The sequence below is a fragment of the Loxodonta africana genome, chromosome 12, assembly GCF_030014295.1.
Source record: "Loxodonta africana isolate mLoxAfr1 chromosome 12, mLoxAfr1.hap2, whole genome shotgun sequence".
NCBI lineage: Eukaryota > Metazoa > Chordata > Mammalia > Proboscidea > Elephantidae > Loxodonta > Loxodonta africana.
The window spans coordinates 83,782,877-83,806,770 of NC_087353.1; the positions used below are offsets into that span (position 1 = coordinate 83,782,877).

The window sequence follows — 23,894 nt, forward strand, 5'->3', positions numbered from 1 at the left end:
AGCAGAGTATAGATGAGGTCCTTGTGAGATAGAAAGGCCCGGGGAATTGGTATCTGAGACTGCTGTAATTTGTCTTCTGTTCGCATCTCCGACTGCTTCCCCTCCACACAGTTCCCTGCCACCTGATTACTTTTCCCCAGTCAGCACCTTCTCGCACCGCTCAACGTGCTCAGAACCTGCAACAAGCCCTCGCTGCCCTCAGCATCACATCCCAACTCCTCCACCTTGTCCCCAGCTCCCCGACGCTAAGTCTCTGTCCCCTACACATCCTCACACACACTGTGTATCTCTCTATTCCTTTCGACACACATACATTTACTGAACACTGACCTGCCCGGCCCTGTGCTGGGCCCTGGTGGAGCAAGAGTGAAGAACAGCACCTCACAGTGGGCTCTCACCACAGGAGAGGTCCTGGCTGGGTGCTTTTCACACAGTAATGAACTGATCCTCCCCTCAACCACCCGAGGCAGGCACTGGCCTCCTCCTCCTCCTACAGGTAAAGAGGCTGAGGCACAGAGAGTGTCGCACCACTAGGCACTGGCAGAGCAAGCACCTGGACCCAGACGGTGCTCTTGGCTGGAGCACCAGCCCACCCCACACTGCCCCACCAGCAGGAACCTCACACCCAGGAGTGGACGAGGAAGCCAGCTACCACTGAGTAGGGTCATCAGTCTGAGGAAGGGCTGCCCAACCCAGTACTGCAGGAGCCTCGGGTGAATGGATGTGGGAGCAGGGACCAGCAGGAATGGCAGGAATCAGCCAAGGGGAGGACCAAAGATGAGGCTGGAGAGGAGAGCAGAAGCCAGATCACCCAGAGCCCCGCAGGCCAGGGAGGGTGTGACCTTTCTCCTAGGGGCAACAGGGAGCCTTTTCAGAGTCGGAAGCAGAGGAGGGGCAGGGCCAGCGTTGTGTCCTGGAATTACCCTTTTGAATTGTGATGTTTTTTCAACCAGAAGTATGTATTACTGTTGTCACTGTCTTAATTTATGAAAATATAATTAACTATTAATTATTTTTAAAAGATTTGCACCTTAGAAAAATCACTCTGGAAAAGAAACGGCAGAAAAATAGACAAAATGATATCATTTATGTTAGAAACAATAATAAGCCCAACAAGACAATGCTGTGACTTTCCTATAAGTACATATATATATACATGTGAAGAAAAATCCCTGGAAGATGGTCCATCAAGCAGATGACCCTGGTTGTCACTAGGAAGGCACTAAGGTAGGGAGAAGACCACAGCAAGGCACCTGAGCTTCACCTCTGTCACTTGACTTCTTAAAAACATAATGTATTTCTAAGCTACTTGTGTAATTCAAGTTTAAAAAAATATCAGATCATGTTGGTGCCAGGAGAGGACAAGGTCACAGCAGCAGTTCATAAACTCTATTAAAGGGCCATGACGTGGGGGCCCAGAGACGCTGATGACAAAGAACACAGCAGTAATACTAACATGCAAGTAACAGCAGGGACCTGAATCTTTCTAAGTAAAGCTGTTTTCGTTAAAAAGAAATCAAATAATTTAAATTAAAAATATTAGTAATAATAAGTAGGTGATACACGGACTTGGCAAAAATTGTGATGTGGTAGGACAACGAAACATGGCTATGACTGAGGGAAAACTGATCAGGGAGTGAGACGCCCGCATATTCTCTGCCCCCATGCCTTTGCTTACGTGTTCTCTCTGTCTGATATGCCTCCCCTCCTTCCCATTCCTATCTGCCTACAAACCGCTAGCATCACCTCAGATGGCACTTGTTCTGTGAAACCTCTGCCACTGCCTATACGAAGTGCTTTAGCGCTCTCTCGCACTTCCACAGCACGGGAAGCTCTTCAGAGGCTCGTGAATGTTGTAGCCCAGCTATCCTGTATGAGCCCTTGCCCTCAGCCTTGAGGGAAACCCTTTCTACCCTTCAAAGTACCCAACTCTGGGAAACTTACACACGTGGTAATCAGCACTCAAGAACTACCTCTTACTGAGTGACAGGGTTCTCCGCGGGCAGCAGCCAACCCTGTCCACCCAGTATGACACAGTGGCAAGTCCCACCTCCCTTCTGAAAGTGACAATTCACATTTTCCCCTGAAAAGGTCCCTCCTGGGAACCATTCAGAAAAATGTGTTCTGTGGGCAGATCAAAAACTTTCTAATATAGAGGACTTTCCATACACCTTGTGTGCAGGGAGATGAGCCAACAGCCCTCTCTCCTCTCTCCCACCACCTCTCGTTTGGTGTCCAGCTTCATTTTTTCACAAACATGTTTTCACTGTATTTTCATTTAAGACAAAACCAAACACACTTCCTACTGCTGTACTTTCGTACTGCAGAAACACACTACCTGCTCTGCTGTTCATATTCTCTCGATTCTTACCCTCCTACCACACCAGCTTCCTAGGTAGGGGCCACACCGTGTTCTTCTCAACTTGTTGACGCTCTACATGTTTCTCACAGATGTGCCCATGCCGTATTATCTCTTTCTTAATCATTACCTTAGAATAAACTTCTCATGTGCAGCAACCACGTACCTCCCCCACCCCTAAAAAATACGACCAGTTTTTGGCAGCAACAGGGACAGCAGGGGGCCACGGGACTAGCCCGAGGCATGGGCTCTAGCTGGTCCTGCCCTCACCCCTCTCTCCCCATTTCTCAAGTCTCTGAGGGCCACAAACCCTCTGACCTCCAACTTGACTCCTGCTTAGAACACTCTTCCCTCCAGCCCTTTCTTTTTTTTTTTTTTTTTTAAATTTTTATTAAGCTTCAAGTGAACATTTACCATTCCAATCAGTCTGTCACATGTAGGTTTACATACATCTTACTCCCTTCTCCCACTTGCTCTCCCCCTATTGAGTCAGCCCTTACAGTCTCTCGTTTCGTGCCAATTTTACCTTCTTCCATCTCTCTCTATCTTCCCATCCCCCCTCCAGTCAAGAGTTGCCAACACACTCTCCCGTGTCCACCTGATTTAATTAGCTCGCTCTTCATCAGTATCTCTCTCCCCCCCACTGACCAGTCCTTTTCATGCCTGATGATTTGTCTTCGGGGTTGGTTCCTGTCCTGTGCCATCAGAAGTTCTGGGGAGCATTGTCTCTGGGATTCCTCTAGTCGCAATCATACCATTAGGTGTGGTCTTTTAATGAGAATTTGGGGTCTGTATCCCATTGGTCTCCTGCTCCCTCAGGAGTTGTCTCTTGTGCTCCCTGACAGGGCAGACATCGATTGTGGCCGGGCACCAACTTGTTCTTCTGGTCTCAGGATATTGTAGGTCTCTGGTTCAAGTGGCCCTTTCTGTCTCTTGGGTTCTTAGTTGTCGTGTGACCTTGGTGTTCTTCCTTTGCCTTTGCTCCCGGTGGGTTGAGACCAATTAATGTATTTTAGATGGCTGCTTGTTGGCATTTAGGACCCCAGGTGCCACAATTCAAAGTGGGATGCAGAGTGTTTTCATAATAGAATTATTTTGCCCATTGATTTAGAAGTCCTCTCAAACCAAGTTCCCCAGACCCCAGCCCCTGCTTCGCTATCCTTTGAAGCTTTCATTTTATCTCGGAAACCTCTTTACTTTTAATCCTGTCCAATTAGGCTGACCTTCCTTGTTTTGAGTGTTGTCTTTCCCTTCACCCAAAGCAGTTCCCATCTACAGATTGATCAATAAAAAGCCCTCTCCCTCCCTCCCTCCCTCCCTCCCCCCTTTGTAACCACAAAAGTATGTGTTCTTTTCCATTTTTTCTATTCCTCAAGATCTTATAATAGTGGTCTTATACAATATTTGTCCTTTTGCAACTGACTCATTTCGCTCAGCATAATGCCTTCCAGATTCCTCCATGTTATGAAATGTTTCAGAGATTCGTCACTGTTCTTTATCGATGCGTAGTATTCCATTGTGTGAATATACCACAATTTATTTACCCATTCGTCCGTTGATGGACATCTTGGTTGCTTCCAGCTTTTTGCTATTGTAAACAGAGCTGCAATAAACATGGGTGTGCATATATCTGTTTGTGTGAAGGGTCTTGTATTTTTAGGGTATATTCCGAGGAGTGGGATTTCTGGTTTGTATGGTAGTTCTATTTCTAACTGTTTAAGATAACGCCAGATGGATTTCCACAGTGGTTGTACCATTTTACAATCCCACCAGCAGTGTATGAGAGTTCCAGTCTCTCCGCAGCCTCTCCAACATTTATTATTTTGTGATTTTTGAATTAATGCCAGTCTAGTTGGTGTCAGATGGAATCTCATCGTAGTTTTAATTTGCATTTCTCTAATGACTAATGATCGAGAGCATTTTCTCATGTATCTGTTGGCTGCCTGAATATCTTCTTTAGTGAAATGTGTGTTCATATCCTTTGCCCACTTCTTGATTGGGTTGTTTGTCTTTTTGTGGTTGAGTTTTGACAGAATCATGTAGATTTTAGAGATCAGGCGCTGGTCTGAGATGTCATAGCTGAATATTCTTTCCCAGTCTGTAGGTGGTCTTTTTACTCTTTTGGTGAAGTCTTTAGATGAGCATAGGTGTTTGATTTTTAGGAGCTCCCAGTTATCGGGTTTCTCTTCATCATTTTTGGTAATGTTTTGTATTCTGTTTATGCCCTGTATTAGGGCTCCTAGGGTAGATCCTATTTTTTCTTCCAAGATTTTTATCGTTTTAGTCTTTATGTTTAGGTCTTTGATCCACTTGGAGTTAGTTTTTGTGCATGGTGTGAGGTATGGGTCCTGTTTCATTCTTTTGCAAATGGATATCCAGGTATGCCAGCACCATTTGTTAAAAAGACTATTATTTCCCCAATTGACTGACACTGGTCCTTTGTCAAATATCAGCTGCTCATACGTGGATGGATTTATATCTGGATTCTCAATTCTGTTCCATTGGTCTATGTGCCTGTTGTTGTACCAGTACCAGTCCAGCCCTTTCTTTACCACCAGCCCTCGCTCCAACCACCTGGCTCACTGATCCTTTGGCGTCCTGCACATGTCTGCCTCATGTACGGGCCCTCCCTGACCATGGACTAGGTGAGTTCCCTTGCTCTCTCCTCCCACATTCTCATGCATGACCCTCCTCATCACACTCTGTTCCACGTACTGGGTGGTCTGGCTGCCCCACTGCAGGAGTCGTCCGTAATGTTTGCTGCCCAGCATTTATTTCCCTCCCTAACAAGACCCTACACTTTTTTTTTAATTGCCCTCTCTCCATTATGTGTAGTTTTGGTGAGAGAATAATTCCAGGTACCTACATCCAGAGAACCAGAAATCAGGAAGTTAAAGGGGCCCAATCCTAGGTCAGCCAGGTGTGGGCAAAGAACCCACGCTCAGCCAATCAGACACTCTCTCAGCATGACCAAGAGACAGAGGGAGCTGCAGAGGGGAAGGGGTTGTAGCCATGGAGGGTTGCTATGCTTCCTGCATCCTGGTGCCCCTTGGCTGCTGCCCACTCCCCAGCCTAACTCCCAGCCTTCCATCAGTCGTGAGTCCCCTCTTTCCCAACTGTCTCCCGACACCTTCCTCTTTAAGTTAGCCAGAGAACCCTAATATGCCCATTAAAGTGTCAAGGTGGCACCAGATCAGTGTTCCCCAAACTCAAGTCTTCAAATCAGCTCATTTGCACTGTTCTGCCCCTATGCTCTCCCTGCTCCTGGAGCCCATGGTGGAGAAGCTATAGTTTGCAAATCTGGAGGGACACACTGGGCTAAAGAGCAGGGTCTGAGGATCCTTGTGGCCCCAATATCCTATGAGTCCATGGTCATAATAAGGTACATGAGATAAAGGCCATATCACAAGATTCTGAGGCAGCTATTTCTAGTCTTGGTTCTACCAATCTGAGAGATCTGAGTGCTAATTAATAACACTCCTCTCTTCAGAGTCCCAGACCTACTGAGAAGAAGAGAGACATGACTAAGTATTAAACATCAGATATTTGTCAGGTAGAGCTGGATTAGAGGCCAGTTCCCTCAACACCACTGATCTGCAGTCAGCAATGTGGAAGGACCAGCTACAGGGAGTGAGGAACAAGGCCCTGGTGCTGCCCAAGCTGTCTCTTCAAAGGAGCAAAAATACATCCTAACCAGGATATTCAGTGCCATGTTTGAGCCAAGCAAGGGTCTATACTGATCTCAGGTGCCACCTGTGTTTTCTCTACTTATAAACTGATGTACTGTATATTTCGTATGACCTGTGGTAAAGTCGTTACTGTTGGGCTGAAAACAACAGGCCTCCAACATGTGACTGTAACAAACCTTACTATAGGTCAGGCACGATTCATTTGCTTCGTATGTTTAATCATTACAGTCCCAATAACCCCATAAGGTGGGTACTGTTTTATACACATTCACACACACACAAGAGGCTTGAAGGTTAAAATAATTTGCCTAGGGTTCCCATAACTTGGAAATGGAGCCCAGGCCTGACTCCAGGACCCCTGCTCTTGGCACCAAGCCACCTAGTGTCTGTAGAGCAGAGTGAAGGTTCTCAAAGCAAGCCTGGGAGTAGTCCCTATACCAGACCCTACAAGGTCACAACCACGTACCTCCTACACCTGGCACTGTGGCTTCAGAGTCACAAAGAGGGGCTCAGCCAAGAAAGAAAGCATCCAGGCAATGCCTACTAATGACACCAGAGATTGTACTGGAGAGGGAGGGCTATGCATACAGAGAAGACACAGCAGGAGCTGGGACCAGCCAACATCCATCTTTCCCTCGGCAAAGAGAGGAGATCCCACTGGATGGCTCAGCCAGGTCACGGAGGGGGCTGCAATGCACTGCTTCAGGAGAAGCTCATTTAAAGGCCAAAGACCCAGAAGTGGAGAGAAAAGCACTTTAGCAGGAAATGCCTTTCAGTTGGGGCAACTGAAAGCTGGGACTCAAGATAGTTGACAGGCTGGGCAGCCCTGAACCAGAGTTCATAGCTCCTCTAAGGAGGATGGGTTGGCTAAATTCATTTTGAGAGATTTTTTTTTTCCTGGCTACCTCAGTACATATTTTCTCATAAAAATTAAAATTTTATCTTTACCAATGAACCCTTGCTGCTAATCAGAGTCCCTGCTTCCCCACAGGCTACTGTGACGTAGGAATCACTGTGCACTTGGAGAGCAGGCAATCAGTAGTAAGTCGGTGGCCCTAATCTACGACCAACAAATAGTTTTGTTCCAAACTAGGCACCACTGACAGGAAATGCTATTTTTAGGCAGAGGAAATAACAGAAAAATATAACACCCCAAGGGAACACACCACATGTGGGCCACCTTGCCCTCCATGACAGCCCCCTCATTTGAGCTAAGGATGAGACAGCCCAGGCCCTGGATTGGCCACAGGCACTGGGGCAGACCCAGCCCCGAGAGAGTAGACCCCTGAGCTGGGGAGAAGGAAAGGCAGGCAGGCAGGACACTGGGCCAGAGATGTGCGAGGGGCCACTGGACCTCGCTTCTGCTGCAGCTCTCTCTCTGCATTCAGATATGCGAGTGAAAAGGTTAACGTTTACAATGGCACTCCCAAAGTATGGCTAGTCAACAGTGCTGAGAGGGGCAGGGACGGAGGGAAAGTTGACAAAAAGAAGTGTCTTTTATGTAGTAAATACTAATTATTAGACAAACACTTCTCTACATCTCTCCACCAATCCGCTACGTGCCACAGTACTGCTCCCTCGTGATCTCGTGAGACCATCCTTAACAACTGGGAGCCGGGAGGGACTACTGTCTCTGTTTCACAAAAGAGGACACCGAGAGTGAGAGGGGCTAAGGACTTACCCAAGATCAAAAGGCCAGTGACAAAGTCCAGACCAGAAACCAGAATCTGGCCTTTAGTTCAGTGCAATGACGAAATGACTTGAGCAGTCATTTAAAAAAATCTTACTTAGAAATGAAGGGATACAAGAATGTCTGAGATTTGCTTCAAAATAGTGTGGGGACTATGTGGTAGGGGTACGGATAATACAAGACTGGCCATGAGCTGGTCATCACTTCAGCTGGGTTATGGGTACATACCCATATACTATTTTCTCTACCTTTCCATAATAAAAAGTTTTACTCATAGATACAAACACGCACACACATATATGTATATATAACTTCTCAGATTAATCCGAGAAACTGGACTGTAAGAAGAAGATTCATTAACGACCTGCGTTACACAGATGACACAACCTTGCTAGCTGAATGTGAAGAGGATTTGAAACACTTACTGATGGATATCGAAGACCGCAGCCTTCCGTATGGATTATGCCTCAACAAAAAGAAAACAAAAATCCTCATAATAAGCAACATCATGATAAACAGAGAAAAGACTGAAGTCAAGGATTTCATTTTATTTGGATCTACAATCAGCACCCACGGTAGCGGCAGTCAAGAAATCAAACAACACACTGCATGCGGCAAATCTGCTGCAAAAGACCTCTTTAAAGTGTCACCTTGAGATCTAAAATGTACCTGACCCAAGCCATGTTATTTTCAGTTGCCTCATACGCATGTGAAAGCTCGACAATGAATAAGGAAGCATTGGTATATTTGAATTATGTTGTTGGCAAAGAATATTGAATATGCCACGGACTGCCAAAAGAACCAACAAATCTGTCTTGGAAGAAGTATAGCCAGAATGCTCTTAGAAGAGAGGATAGTGAAACTTTATCTCACATACTTTTGACATGTTATCAGGAGGGACCAGTCCCTGGAGAAGGACAACACGCCTGGTAAAACAGAGGGTCAGTGAAAAAGAGGAAGACCTGCAATGAGATGGGCTGACACAGTAGCTGTAACAATGGGCTCAAACACAGCGTAGGCCCAGGCAATGTTTCGTTCTGTGTACATAGGGTCACTATGAGTCAGAACTGACTCGATGGCACCTAACAACATACATATATTTCAGTGTTCAACAACCACATAACTTGACCCTTAACACTCAAGAGCCAGAATCGAAAAAAAAAAAATGAGTGTCCCGTAACAAGGTGGGTTAGCTCAGGGTCTCTGACAGTATGGGAGGAATTTACCAGTTGCCACCAAATCGATCCAACTCATGGCAACTTCATGTGTGTCAGAGTAAAACTGTGATCCATAAAGTTTTCAACAGCTGATTTTTCAGAAGTAGAAGCACCTCTGGGTGGATTCAAACCTCCAATCTTTCTGTTAGCAGCTAAGTGCATCAACTGTTTGCACCACCCACAGACTCTACATCCGCGGGACAAGCTCTTAATAACAGATGGCTTTTAAACTATTGTTAAAGATCCATTTCAGAGCATACAGAGGTAAATTTTTTTTTTTTTTAATTAAGAGGTTATTTCAGTTAGAAAGTTTACTCTTCGGTCTTATTTCAAATGGCGGTGCTTAAAACTTTAATTTTCAGTACTTGCCCCATTCCCCACATCTTGGCGGCCATGCATTAGGTGCCTGAAAGCCCACAGTGACACTGCTGCAGGAGTGACAAGGACGCACTTGCTGTCCCTATAGCTAGAGTAAACCCACCTACTGGGCAGTCCCCTTGCCCAAGGTATACTGAGCAATATTGACTTGTTCCCAACAATGATACTGAGCATGTAAAGTCCTGAATTACAATGTGAGTCATCACAGAAAAGGTAAACCACTTTCAGCAGAATTTCACTGTTGATACTGTTAACATACATTTCGTTTTAAACTCACCCTTTGAAAACAGATGGTCCACCTATTGTTGGGACGAGTGGCTTTCACGCTGTTTCTGTGGAGCACTGTCCCACCTAGAAGCCATCAATGACTTCCCGCCACCCTATCCACATGCCTGCCTGTTGGACCCTATCACTGCCCAGTCCCCATTTCCTGCGCTCCCCCTTCACTCTGCCCTCCAATCACATGGCCCTCCTTCTGTCGCGCACACATGCAAAGCTCCTCCCCATCTCAGGACCTGCACACATGTTGTTCCTTTGACTTGGAAAGCTTCTCCCCCAGATCTTTGCATGGCTGCCTTCACCTTACAGGCATCAACAAAAACATCACCTCAGCAGAAAGCCCTCACCGAGACCTTGGCCAAAACCACATCCCCGGGCATGCTCTACCACATCCTTTACTGTATCTTCTTATCGGCACTCAGCACCTAAAACTACATTCATCTGTCTACCAGTCATTGTCTTCTGCCCTTCTCTATTCTTACTGGAATGTAAGCTCCCTGAGGGCTGGGACTCTGCTGCTCTTGTTCACCATTATATCACTGTATCACCAAGAGCACTGCTGGACACACAACAGACCAAACACATGTTCACTGGCTGACCGACAAAGATGTGCTATATCAGTGGTGACCACACCTTCTGGATTTTCTGGGAAAATCACAGCATCAGGAATGCAACCCTACATAATGATTCCTAGTACACTATTATACTCATATTATGGATTTTCTGACAGTCACTACCACCACCTACACCCCCACTGCCCAGCCCTGCCTGGGATCAGATGACATGGAGAGGAATACAGAAGGAAGGGGCAGCAACTAGCATTACGGAACGGGTACTGAGAAGTACCCTGTGCAGGCACTTACCATGAATTCCCTCATTTAATCCTCACAACTTTTCCAAAAGGTAGATATGATTTCCTTTATAAACAGAAAGCTGAGACTCAGAAAAGCAGAAGAATTTTCCCAAGTCCCTGTAGAAACAGGTTTTGAACCCATGTCTTTGAACAATGGTTTCACTGTTCCTGCCAGGGCAAGTCTGGTGGTGGAGTTTGTGGTACTCCTATTGAAGGATTCATTCCCACTCCTCCCACCCACCCATACACGACCTCCCTTGTGTTTGGGATCTAGTGCATGATGCATTCCAAAGCAAATGATGTCTACACTTGGAAGAGTGACGCACACAGACATCCCAGCTCAGAGATCCCTGCTGGCCTGAATGTACTGCTGGGGATCGGTCCCACCCTGGGTCCTGCACTGCACAAAGTCAAGAGTGGGCTGTGATTTGGACACATCTAGTCCACACCAAGAGCCAGGTATTTGCAAGCAACAACAGCGTTAATTTTCTCATGGTTAAAGTGATTCTTGAACCCAAAGATTTCTATCTAACCACATGACAATTACCTGTTGTGAAACTCTACACGTTGAAAAATTCATTGAGTCACACTTTCGATGTCAGTTTTCATGCTAATTTTTTGCTACTTTTAGGTTATGACCACAGACCTAATCCCCCTTGATAAACTGACAATTAAGCTTATTAATTGTTCATCGTAGCCACAGGACAGAGGTACAAAGAAATCCTTAAAAGTAGAAGGAAATTTTACTTGGAACTAGCTTCTAGTTATCACAAAGCTTTCCTTGGAAAGAGAGGTGCTGACAGATATGACTGCAATACGAGATGGAAAACTACACAAAGACGTCAAGAATGTCACTGATGACCCGCTATTAAGGCTTGCTGCCTCACGATGGTCATGAGCCCTCCAGTATGCACAAAGACACCAGAGCAAATAAAGACATGTAAATTGGCATGAGGAAAACAAATACGGGATGAAGGCGGATACAAGTTTGACAAAAACCGAAAATATTACCAAACCCCAGTTTTCCTCTGCTATCGAGTTCACTAATCTAGTTTTGACACACGCACTTTAGCCAACTGGTTTTTCTGCCTGAACATCACATTATTTATTCTGCTCACTGAAATAATTCGAATCGTAATTTTTTAATCTAAAAGTTTAGATACTTTTGTTCTTAGCACAAAAGATAAGTGAAATGCCTAAAAAGAGAAAAATTTTAAAAACATGGCTTGACCATACAGCATAATTAACTGCGAAATGTTGGTGCTGGAGAAAGATGCTTGGTAAAGTGGAGGGCCAGTGAAAGAGAAGAAGACCATCAACGGGATGGACTGACACAGTGGCTACAACAATGGGCTCAAGCATAACAACGATTGTGAGGATGGTGCAGGAACTGGCAGTGTTTCGTTTTGCTGTACATAGGGTCTCTATGAGTTGGAACCGACCTGATGGCGCCTAACAACAACAGAGAGTATAGCTCAGTACCTCCCAGCAATTTGGCAACCACTGGATTAAGAATGAGAAGAAACATCAATGGATGCTAAAGCTAGTGGATGAAAGCAGGCTGAGGACTGGGCTATTTATCTTGTCTCAAAGTACCTTCCCACAAAATGCTTATCACATTGGAAACAGAGTAACTTGACAGTGGAGAAACCTGGAAGACATTATCTTCATCAACTGTACACCCCCTGCTAGAATGCAAAGAGAAGTACACAGTATCACTTCTATATTATCTCTGCCAAAAAATAACACCTGACCTGATGTGATACATTTGTCAAAGTCCATAGGACTGTACAACACAAAGAGTGAACCCTAATATAAACTATGGACTTCAGTTAGTGAGACTGTATTGACACTGGTTCATCAGCTGTAACAAATGCACCACGTGAATGCAAGGTGTTTAATACCAGGAAAAACTGTGTGCAGAGGGGAGACGGGCACATAGGAACTCTTTCTGCACAATTTTTCTATAACCCCAAAACTGCTTTTAAAAATAAAAAAAAAAAAGGGCAACTGAAAAAAAAAGCACGGCCTGAATCTAATCAGGAGGAAACATCAGACAAACCTAAACAGAGGAACATTCAAAACTGGACTGTCCAATACAGTAGCCACAAGCACAAGTGCCTGCTGAGCACTCGAAATATGCCTAATCTCAATTAAAATATGCTGTAAGTGCAGAGGAAACCCTGATGGCACAGTGGTTAAGAGCTATGGCTGCTAACCAAAACGTCGACAGTTCGAATCCACCTGCCACTGCTTGGAAACTCTTTGGGGCAGTTCTACTCTGTCCTGATAGGGTTGCTATGAGTCAGAACAGACTCAATGGCAACAGGCTTGTTTTTTGGGTTTTTTTTGTTTTGTTTTGTAAGTGTAAAATATACACTAGATTTCAAAGAGGTAATACAAAAAATATATAAAATGTCTCACTGGTAACTTTTTATATTGATTATTATTGTCATTGTTAGTTGTCATCAAGTCTGCTCCAACTCATGGTGACCTTGTGTCTTATACAGAATGAATTGTTGCCCGGTCCTGGGTCATCTTCACAACCATTGGTATGTGTGAGTCCATTGTTGAGACTATTTTATGTTGATTACATACTGAAATGATAATATCTTAAACATATTATATTATAGTATTAAAATTAATTTCACCTGCTACTTTTTACTGTTTTGAACGTGGCTACCAGAAAATTTTAAATGACACGTGTAGCTTACATTATATTCCTATCAGACAGCACTGTTCTACAAAATAATTATCCTGTAATCCTTAAAAAATCAAGGTCATAAAGATTAAGGAAAGACTGAAGAATTACTCCCGATTTAAGGAGTCTAAAGACACATAACAATGAAATGCAACATGTGGATCCTTTGCTAAAAATCAGTAGTGGGACAACTGCCAAAAAAAAAAAAAAAAAAAAAAGCCCTTGCTGTCCAGTTGATTCTGACTCATAACGACCCTATTAGGACAGAGCAGAACTGCTCCATAGGGTTTCCAAGGAGCGGCCAGTGGATTCGAACTGCCGACCTTTTGGTTAGCAGCACTGTGCCACCAGAGCTCCACTGGGACAGGGAAACTTAAATGGAGTCTGTGGAATAGACAGCAGTGATGGATCTATGTTACCTTCCTGATATTAGTAGTTACACTATGGCTATTTAGAAGGATGTCCTGACTAGAAGGAAATACACCCTAAAGAATTTAGAGGTAATGGAACTTCAAGTTGGTAACCTACTCGCAAATGATTTAAGCAAAAAAAGAAAAGTCCTTTGTACTATTCTTGCAACTTTTCTGTGAGAATGGAATTATTTCAAAATAAAAAATAAATTTAGAAAGCTCCTCTAGGATATTGTGGCCATGAACTCCATCAGTGAACTTGGCCCTGGGTAGGAAGGCAGCATGTGGCAATGATGAGGGCACGCAGCCAGAAAGCCCTGGATGCCAGCCCTGCTCTGCCACCAGCTGGGCAGCACAGCCAACTTCTAGGAGCCTCTGCTTCCTTATTTGTAAAATGATGGGACTGGACCTGATGATGCCCTTAAAAAGTTCTCGGTCACCAACTTGTTCAACCAAAAAAACAAGGCATGCCTTTTCAGCCCCAGAACATTTTAACAAAGCAAATAACTCTGAGGGTATCATTGCCCTGTAGATGTGTAGGCTGTGGTGACTTTCTGCTTCTGCTCAGTAAATTCACAAGTCTTAGTTACCTCCTGCTGGGGCTGTAACACAAACACCACAAGTGGGTGGCTTTAACACACAGAAATTTATTTTCTCAGGGTTTAAAAAAAAAAAACAAAACTTGCTGCTGTTGAGTTGATTCTGACTCAGAGCCACCCTACAGGACAGTGTAGAACTGTCCCATGGGTTTCCAAGGCTGGAATCTTTACATGTCACATCTTTCCCCTGAGGAGCAGCTGGTGGGTTCAAACCACCGACCTTTTGGTTAGCAGCTAAGCCCTTAACCACTGTACCACCAGGACTCCTTATTTTTTCAGCTAGGAGGACAGAAGTCTGAATTCAAGGTGCGGCTCCAGGGGAAGGCTTCCTTCTCAGTGGGCTCTGGGGAAAGGTCCTTGTCTCTTACCAGCTTCTATTCCTCAGCAATCTCGTGTAGCTTGGTATCTATCTTCCCCCATTTTTGCTTGCTTGCTTGTTTGCTTGGTCAATCTGCTCTTTTATATCTCAAAAGAGACTGACTGACAATATACCTTACACTAATGCTGCCTCATTAACAAAGAAAACCCATCCCCAAATGGGATTATAACCACACATACTTTTGGGGGACGCAATTCAATCCATAACACTACATGATAAATGAAACAGAGGCTCCAGCCAAAAGTCTGGTCCAGGTTTGCAGACACCCTCAAATCCCACGCTAGGCAACAGCATACACCTCACTACAGTATTCAACGCCACTCTACCACAAAATCACAGGGCTTGAGCACCCACCCATTCCACAAGCGGCCTGAGGCCACTTGGGAAGGACTCAGAGTCCTGGCTCCCAGATGTTTGTTTTTGAGAAACTGAACTAAAGAAACTTTCCATAACTACTTACCAACTCTTCTGAGTCAGACTTCTAGGATGGTGCTTCAAACATATGCTTGTTTGTTGTTATATTTTTGTTTGCCATCCACATAACTTTTTTCGTTAAGTGTCTGTTCAAACCTTCTGCCCGTTTTTTAATTGGGTTGTATGTTTTCTTATTGCTGAGTTTTGAGAGTCCTCTGTATGTATATTCTGAATACAAGTCCTTTATCGGATAAATGATTTGCAAATATTTTCTCTCAGTCTTTGGCTTGCATTTTCATTCTCTTAACAATATATTGTAAAGAATAGGAGCTTTTTATTTTGAAGTCCAATTTACTAATTTGTCCTCTTATGCATCATACTTTTGGTGTTGTTTCCAAGAAATCTTTGCCTAACTCAAGGTCACAAAGTCTTATAGCTTTAGGTTTTAGATTTAGGTCTGCGATCCATCTGGAGTTAATTTTTGGATCAAGATTCCTATTTCTGAATACAGATAGCCAATTAACCTACCACCATTTGTTGAAAAGATTATCTTTGTCCACTGAATTGCCTTTGCATTTCTGTCAAAAAATCAGGTGTCCATCTATGTGCAAGTCTATTTCTGGACTCTCTATTCTGTTCCATTGATCTATATGCCTATCTTTACGCTGATATTACACTGTCCGGATTACTGTAGCTATACGTCTTGAAATCAGGTAGTATTAGTCCTACAAGTTTGATCGTCTTATTTTTATAAGTTTTTGTTCCTTTAGGTCCACTGCATTTTTAAAATCAGCTTGTCAATTTCTACAAAAACACCTGCAGTGTTCTGATTTCAGATTAAGTTGAATCTATAACTCAATTTGAGGAAAACCAACATCTTAATAATATTGAGTTTTCTGGCCTATGAACAAGGTATGTCTTTCCATTTATTAAGATTGTTGATTTCTCTCCGCTATGTTGGTGAAAAATACTGAATATACTAAGGAGTGTCTGAAGAACGAACAAGTCTATCTTAGAAGTATAGCCAGAGTGCTCCTTGGATGAGAGGACGGCAAGACTTAGTCTCATGTACTTTAAGGCATGTTATCAGGAGGTACCAGTCCCTGGAGAAGGACATCCTACTTGATAAAGCAGAGGGTCAGTGAAAAAGAGGAAGAACCTCAAAGACATGTATTGACACAGTGGCTACAACAATGAGCTCAAACATAGCAGCAATTGTGAGGATGGTGCATGACTGGGCAGTATTTTGTTTTGTTGTACATAGGGTCACTGTGAGTCAGAACCAACTGGATGGCACCTAACAACATGTTTTATAGTTTTCGTCATATAGGACTTACACATCTTTTGTCAGATTTATTCCCAGGTATTTTGTATTTTTGATGCTATGATAAAGATGCTGCTTCTTGATTTTGATTTCTGATTATTTGTTGCTCGTATCTGTCTTGGAAGAAGTACAGCCAGGATGCCCCTTAGAAGTGTGGAGGTGAGACTTGTCTCATGTATTTTGGACATGTTATCAATTGAGGATGGTGAGACTCTGTCTTCCGTGCTTTGGACATGTTATCAGGAGGGACCAGTCCCTGGAGAAGGACATCATGCTTGTTAAAGTAAAGGGTCAGTGAAAAAGAGGAAATCCCTTAATGAGATGGACTGACACAGTGGCTGCAACAATGGGCTCAAACACAGCAAGGATGGTGAGGATGGCACAGGACTGGGCACAGTGTTTCGTTCTGTCGCGCACAGGGTTGCTATGAGTCAGAACTGACTCAATGGCACCTAACAAAAACAACATATAGGAATGTAATTGATGTTTGGAAGTTGATCTTGTATCCTGTGACCTTGCTCAACTCACTCGTTCTAGTAGCTCTTCTGTAGATTCCATCAGATTTTCTACATAGACAATCGTGTCATCTGCGGATAGGTAGTTTTACTTCTTCCTTTCCAATATGGATGCCTCTTCTCTCTCCTTCCTTGCTTCTTTCTTCCTTCTTTCTTTTCTGCCTGACTATACTGGCTAGAACATCTACTGCAATGTTGAATTAAAAAAAAAAAACCCGTTGCTGTCAAGTTGATTCCAACTAATAGCAACCCTATAGGCCAGAGTAGAACTGCTCCAAGGAGTTTCCAAGGAGCATCTGGTAGATTTGAACTGCCGACCTTTTGATTAGCAGACATAGCTCATAACCACTATGCCACCAGGGTTTCCTCAACGTTGAACAGAACTAGTGAAAATACACATTCTAGTCTTGCTTCTAATCTTTGGGGGAAAGTATCCAGTCCTTCATCATTAAGTATGACATTAGCTGTAGGTTTTATGTAGATGCCTATTATGGACTGAATTGTGTCCCCCCAAAATATCTGTCAACTTGGCTAGTCCAGGATTCCCAGTATTGCATGATTGTCCACCATTTTGTCACGTGATGTGATTTTCCTATGTGCTGTAAATCCTACCTCTGTGACGTTAATGAGGCAGCTATGTTAATGAGACAGGACTCAATCTACAAGATTAGATTTTGTCTTAAACCAATTTCTTCAAGATATAAAAGACAGAAGCAGACGGAGAGACATGGGGACCTCATACCACGAAGAAACAAGAGCCAGGAGAATATCCTTTGGACCTGGGGTCCCTGTGCTGAGAAGCTCCTCAACTGGGGAAGATTGATGACAAGGACCTTCCCCAGAGCCGACAGAGAAAGAAAGCCTTCCCCTGGAGCTGGCACCCTGAATTTGGACTTCTAGACTGAGAGAATAAATTTTTCTTTGCTAAAGCCTTTCACTTATAGTATTTCTGTTACAGCAGCACTAAATGACTAAGACAATGCCCCTTCTTAGCTTATGGAAGTTCCCACATGTTTCTAATTTGCTGAGGGTTTTTACCATCGTTGCCTGTTTCTCCAAAATCACTGCCCTTCCGTGATCTGCGGAAATCCTCAAATCCAGATCTTACTCCTTACGCATTGTCATGGATTGAATCGTGTCCCCCCAAAATATCTGTCAACTTGACTAGGCCGTGATTCCCAATATTGTGCAATTGTCTACCATTGTGTCATCTGATGTGATTTTCCTATGTGTTGCAAATCCTATCTCTATGATGTTAATGAGATGGGATTATCAGCAGTTATGTTAATGAGGCATGACTTAATATACAACATTAGATTGTGTCTTGAGCCAATCTCTTTTGAGATATAAAAGAGAGAAGTAAACAGAGAGACAAGGGGACCTCATACAACCCAGAAATAAGAGCCAGGAGAATACCATGTCCTTTGGGCCTGGGGTCCTGAGCTAAGAAGCTCCTCGACCAGGGAAGATTGACAAGGACCTCCGCCCAGAGCCAGCAGAGAGAGAAAGCTTTCTACTGAGCTGGCATCCTAAATTGAGACTTCCTGCCTACTAATCTGTGAGAGAATAAACTTCTGTTTGTTGAAGTCATCCACTTGTGACACTTTTGTTATAGCAACACTAGATGACTAAAACAGGCAACCTATGCCTACCTTCCAACCAGGGTGCTTATATGGAAATCAACTGATTCACTGTGTATATGCCACGTGAGGCCCAAGGCGAAGTAGGATTTTTAGCTCTGTATCATTTGTCACTAGAATAGAGGCCTGGCCCACATGAGTGTCTCAGGAAAGTTTCTTGGGTGAATGACGTACGTTTGTACTCAAGTCCTGGCTCAAAATCTAAGGTGCTCTAAGAACACAGGTTCCCGATGCCCTTCAGAAAGCTAGACCCAAGCCTTTGCACCAGGATTTCAGAACAAAACTGCAACTCCTCACCAGCAGAATTGTGGAGCTTGTTTCTCCCTAATGACAGTAAAGGCACCCTGGTGGCACAGTGGTTAAGAGCTACGGCTGCTAACCAAAAGATTGGCAGTTTGAATCCACCAGCCGCTCCTTGGAAACCCTACAGGGCAGCATTCTACTCTGTCCTATAGGGTCACTGTGAGTCAGAATCAACTTGATGGCAGTGGATTTGGTTTGGTTTTTGGAATGACAGTTAGAGGAACCCTGGTGGTACAGTGCTTAAGCGCTGAGCTGCTAACTAAAAGGTCAGCAGTTCAAACCCACCCGTGGCTCCATGGGAGAAAGATGTGGCAGTCTGTTTCCATAAAGATTACAGCCTTGGGAACCCTATGGGGCAGTTTTACTCTGTCCTATTTTTTATAGGGTCGCTATGAGTTGGAATTGACTGGACGGCAGTGGGTTTGGTTTTGGTTTGAATGACGGTTAAGAAGAGAGCCCAAACAAAAGCCCAGAAGAGGAAGTGCTTTGAAAAACTGGAGAAACGCCCTGGGCAACTGCCATTAGAATAAGGTGAATAGCTTGTTTCATAATTCTCTTAGAAGTTAAATATTTTTCCAGTTGGTAAAAGGGGACTTTCCTGAGCATCTCTTCCAAGGGTAAAATATAATAATGGGTCTTCTAATTTATTTTAGAGTATTTCTTTCCGTCATCCTTTGTTTTAAAACCTCTCTAATAACAATAATGCTGGGGAACAAGGTGTTTTGTTTTTGTTTTTTTAATGAAAGGCGGAAGAAAACAAACTACACTTATACCACATATACCCTGGCCATAACCATATCTTGGGGCACAGAAATGGCACAAAATGTATAAAGAATAAATCAATTCCTAGACATGTTCTACAGGACTTTCCTAAATTAGATCATAACAACTTTAAAGGTCAAATAAAGGCAAAAATACTTTCATTCTTAGTCTAAGGCATCATCTGGCTCTTTGCAGTGAGCTCTGAAACTTCCCCATCAACATCAAAATTCATGCTCAGGACTTACATGAGAAGCTAAAAGGGAAGGACTATAAAAGGAAGAAAGAAAGAACTGTAACGCAGATAAAGGCTTAAGGCAAGCATTCTTCTACCTACCTCAGGAGGATATTAAAGAGTAGGCCTGAAGTCCTGTTGTGTGTTTCAAAGAGCCAGAGAAACTAACTTGACACATAAAATATTCCCTTTCCATAAAGGAGTCTCACAAAAGATCTCTGTCCACCACAGTTTAGGCAATTATAGCAGATACATTTTCACCAGAGGGACAATTCTAAAACACTAATTATGTCACTTTTCTAATTTAAATCTCTCAAGAGAGCTGCACTGTCCATGGGATTAAGTAAAAAGACCATTACTGTGGTGTGCAGGGTTCTTCATGATGTGTAAACCTACACTCCAAGAGAACTTATTCTTGTCTTATCTTACGTTCTTACGTATCTTATATTCTTGTCTAGGGTTTAGAAGGTATGTTACAGAATTAAACACAGTTAAACAGGTTTCCTTACTACAGGACGCCTCCAAGTCTTTAATTTGCTAATGTGTATCATGAAGCTCCCAAATTCCTCATGGCAACTTCTTCAATGGACCAGTGCTCTGAAGGATACTGTAGGGGGCCCTATTCTCCAGTCCCTTCACATCAGCCCCTTCTCCAACATTCTTCCTTCTTTTGCACATCTTGACAGAATGTTTCTGGACTCACTGTCTCCTCCTTCTTAACCCCATTCACCCCTCAGCTCTCTGCCATCTGGCGTGTGCCTCTATCATGCTGCAGAAGTTGCAGGTCTCTAAATGTGGCACTTTTTCTTCTCCCCCTTTCCCTGGGTACTTTACACCCCTCTCCAAAAATGTCCCTTGTCACCCCTCTTAGTTCAGCTCACCTCTATTGTTTTTTCCATCTGTCTTTTGAAAATTAAAAATAGAGAGAAAAAAAAAAAAACACAATGAAAAACAAACACCTGTATTCCCAATAATCAGAAGTGACAACCATTAGAATATGCTAATAATGGTACTGTGCCTCAAGTGCTTTCCTTTTTAATAAAAGGACAAAACATGATTGAGATGAAATGCTTTGATTTCTACCGACAACCCATTCCCACTCCTCTCCCCAAAGGCAGGCACCTGCATGAATGTGTCGCGTGCCCTTCCAGTCCACTTTTACACATTCACACACATCTGTACACGTTCAGCAACAATGAAGATCATTTTGTACATCACAAAACATTAACAAAACGGCATCATACAATAAGTATAACTTAGCAACTTTCTCTTTCACTCAACACTATGCTTTTGAGATCCATCCATATTGATTCTGCTCATCCGTCAACACTGACCCTATTGCTTCTCTTGACAGCTCCAGTTATCGACAGCTCAGTATGCACCTGGCCCTGTCTCTAAGTACTTCACATGGATTATCCTATTTACTCCTCCCACGACCCTGCAAAGATACTCCAAATGCCCATAGCTGGCATGGGGCAGGGACAGCACTCTCTCCGGTTTTGGCCTCGTCCAAGGATAGGCCCTTGACCACTGTGCTAAGCTGCCCTCTAACAACAGCCAACCAGGCACTGTCCCTGAGCCAGATGTTAGGTATATACGTCTCCTAATCCTCTGAATTACCCTACGTGTCAAGTAAGTTTCTTAGCCCCATTTTAGAGATGAAGAAACTGAGGCTGAAGCAGGTACTGGAGCCTTGGTATAAGCCACAACTATACAGCCTCAGAGTCCAAGTTCTTATTCACTGGGCTAAATGACAGGTTTACTTTAAAAATAAAAAAGTGGGAGATAAGATTAGGAAGATGAGCAGATATAAAATTGTGAAAAGACTTGAACGTCAGGAATAAGTGACCTGTTAGATGATATTATACCAGTGTTGCTAGTCTCTGATCAACAGAATCCCAGGGTAACGATACGTACAGTCATGAACCTTATAGCAGTGCTTCTGCAGGCGTTTAACGGCCTGTTCCTCTAACACTCCGTGCGTCATCAGCAACTGCAGGAACCGCCGATGGACGTCCGTCATGACGCCCATTCTTCTTGTACCGCACTGCATAGATGAAGGAACTAAGAAAAAAGTAAAAGAAATCGAGTCATCACCAGGTGCACCAGAAGCAATGCTCTAGGTTTTGTACTAATTTGCTGTTGTTGGGTGCCGTTGAGTCGGTTCCCACTCATAGTGACCCTATGTAACAACAGAATGAAACACTGCCCAGTCCTGCGCCATCCTCACAATCGTTGCTATGTCTGAGTCTATTGCTGCAGCCACTGTGTCAATCCATCTTGTGCTAATTTACATTAACGAACATAAATTTGTTATGGTTTTAAAAATTAAGTTCCTCATGCTAACTAGTACAAAAGTGAAAAGAACATGAGTCGGGGTGAGGCAGGCTGGTATCGGGCAGTGGTGGGGAGCGTGGATTCTGCTGCCAGAACGCCTGGGTTCACAACCTGGCTCCATCGTTTATGAGGTGTGTGAAACTGGGCAGCAGCTTAAATCTCCATGTGCTTCAGTTTTTCCACCTGTAAAACAGAAATAATGGTAGAAATGTCCTCCATAGGATTACTACGAGGTTTAAATGAGTTAATACATGTAAAAACCTGGTAAGATTGTAAGCACTAAACAAGTGTTACCTATTTTTACTATTAGACAGTTCTGGATCTGAAACTTGGCTCAGCCACTTAGCAGATCTATGGCCTTAAATAAATTTAGCTGGGGCCTGTTTTCTTGTCACTTAGAGAACTGCTAGTAAACACTTAATAGATGTTAATTTCCTTCCCCATGCCTCTAATAAAAACGACTGTCATGGCAGGACTGCAAAGTATTTTTAAAATCCCCAGTTCTGTAATAAAATGGAATCTTTCCACAAACTACAAAGATCAGAGCTGATAAAAGCATTAGACAAGCCCTGATCAAAAGGCTTCTCCTGCAGCAGAGAGGCTGCACAGTGAGGGGGCTGAGAGCGTGGGTATGGAAATGGACAGGTGGCACTGAGACCAGTGCTTACCAGACCTGCTTGATCTTAGGCATCACTTAACTTGCTTATTAAAAACCCAGAATCACAGGCCACTCTGCTGAAGGTTCTGACTGCCGTGGAGCCTGGAATCCTGAGGTTTTACTGTTCACTTCAGGGAACACCATGATCTGACAGGAAATTTGCTGTTAACTTACGCAAACAGTGCAGAAACATTTTGAGCTAACATACTCAGCCTCAGTCTTCTCATCTCCAAAATGATGATAGTAATAACTATCTCAAAGGCATAAGATGAAGCATAAATGAGATATCACTATCAAAGGCTTAGTTTCACAGCCCGATAAACATCCTCAAGAATATCTCACCAGCACCTCACCCTCAACAAATCCTAAACTGGACTCATCCTCTCCTCCCACCATCCTCAACCTTTTTTTCTCCCCTGAGTCCTTCTCTTTGTGAATAATCTGGTTTGGATGGTGCAGTCCATGCAGTCCTACCAACCACAAACCTGCATCAACCTCTAATCCTCCTCTCCCTCGACCTGAAATCCAGCCAGTCATCGAGTTCTGCCAAGTTCATTTCTGATCACTAGGCTAAGGGACGTTCATCCAGCCATCCCACATTCTGGACTGAACATCCCTTATTTGCCAACAGGTGTTCTGAACACAGGGATAGAATGTGGCAAGCTAAGGAAGCTGGACTTTTATCCTGGAAACTTTGGAGATGAAAGCTCTCCAAACAAAGGATCTTTAAGCAGGAAGGTGATACAGCCAGGCTGTGTTTTAGAAAGGTACCTCCTTTTTGGCACTGTGGAGATGAACGAGAGAAACAAAGAAACGGGAGGCACAGTCCAGTACGCAGCCTATTAAAGCAATCCAGCAAAAGGGGATGAGGGTATAAATGAGGCTCAGTGGTAAGGACAAATGAAAACAATCGTGGCCACCAAGGCTTGAGCACTGAGTGCCACTCTTTTGAGCTTTTGACCCTTATTTTATATAATTCTTACAAACAACGATGAAAAGTAGATATTATTATATCTATTTTAAAGTGTTTGAACCAGATACGGATGAGGTTTAGAAGATAACAGAAAAATGCAAATAGTGACTCTATTAGGAGGTGAGGCAGCAATTTTTAAAGTGTCTTTTATTATATTTTAGGTCCTAGGGTGAAAAGTATAA

At 43.5% G+C, this 23,894-nt stretch overlaps 1 protein-coding gene across 4 annotated transcripts in view; it reads right to left on the minus strand.

Annotated features, from left to right (window-relative positions):
• The window catches only part of NSMCE1 (NSE1 homolog, SMC5-SMC6 complex component), a 49,063-nt gene that overhangs the window by 13,197 nt on the left and 11,972 nt on the right, over positions 1–23,894 (minus strand). For 3 of the 4 annotated variants that reach the window (XR_010323658.1, XM_064295733.1, XM_010598473.3), the window contains exon 2: positions 21,662–21,808. Coding sequence is in view for 3 of the 4 variants with exons in the window: in XM_064295733.1 (XP_064151803.1) it covers positions 21,662–21,797 (136 nt within the window). In the remaining variant the exon portion in view is untranslated. Of the gene's footprint in view, positions 1–21,661; positions 21,809–22,192; positions 22,265–23,894 lie in introns of all 4 variants that reach the window. The other variant, XM_003418828.4, reaches the window with a different exon arrangement.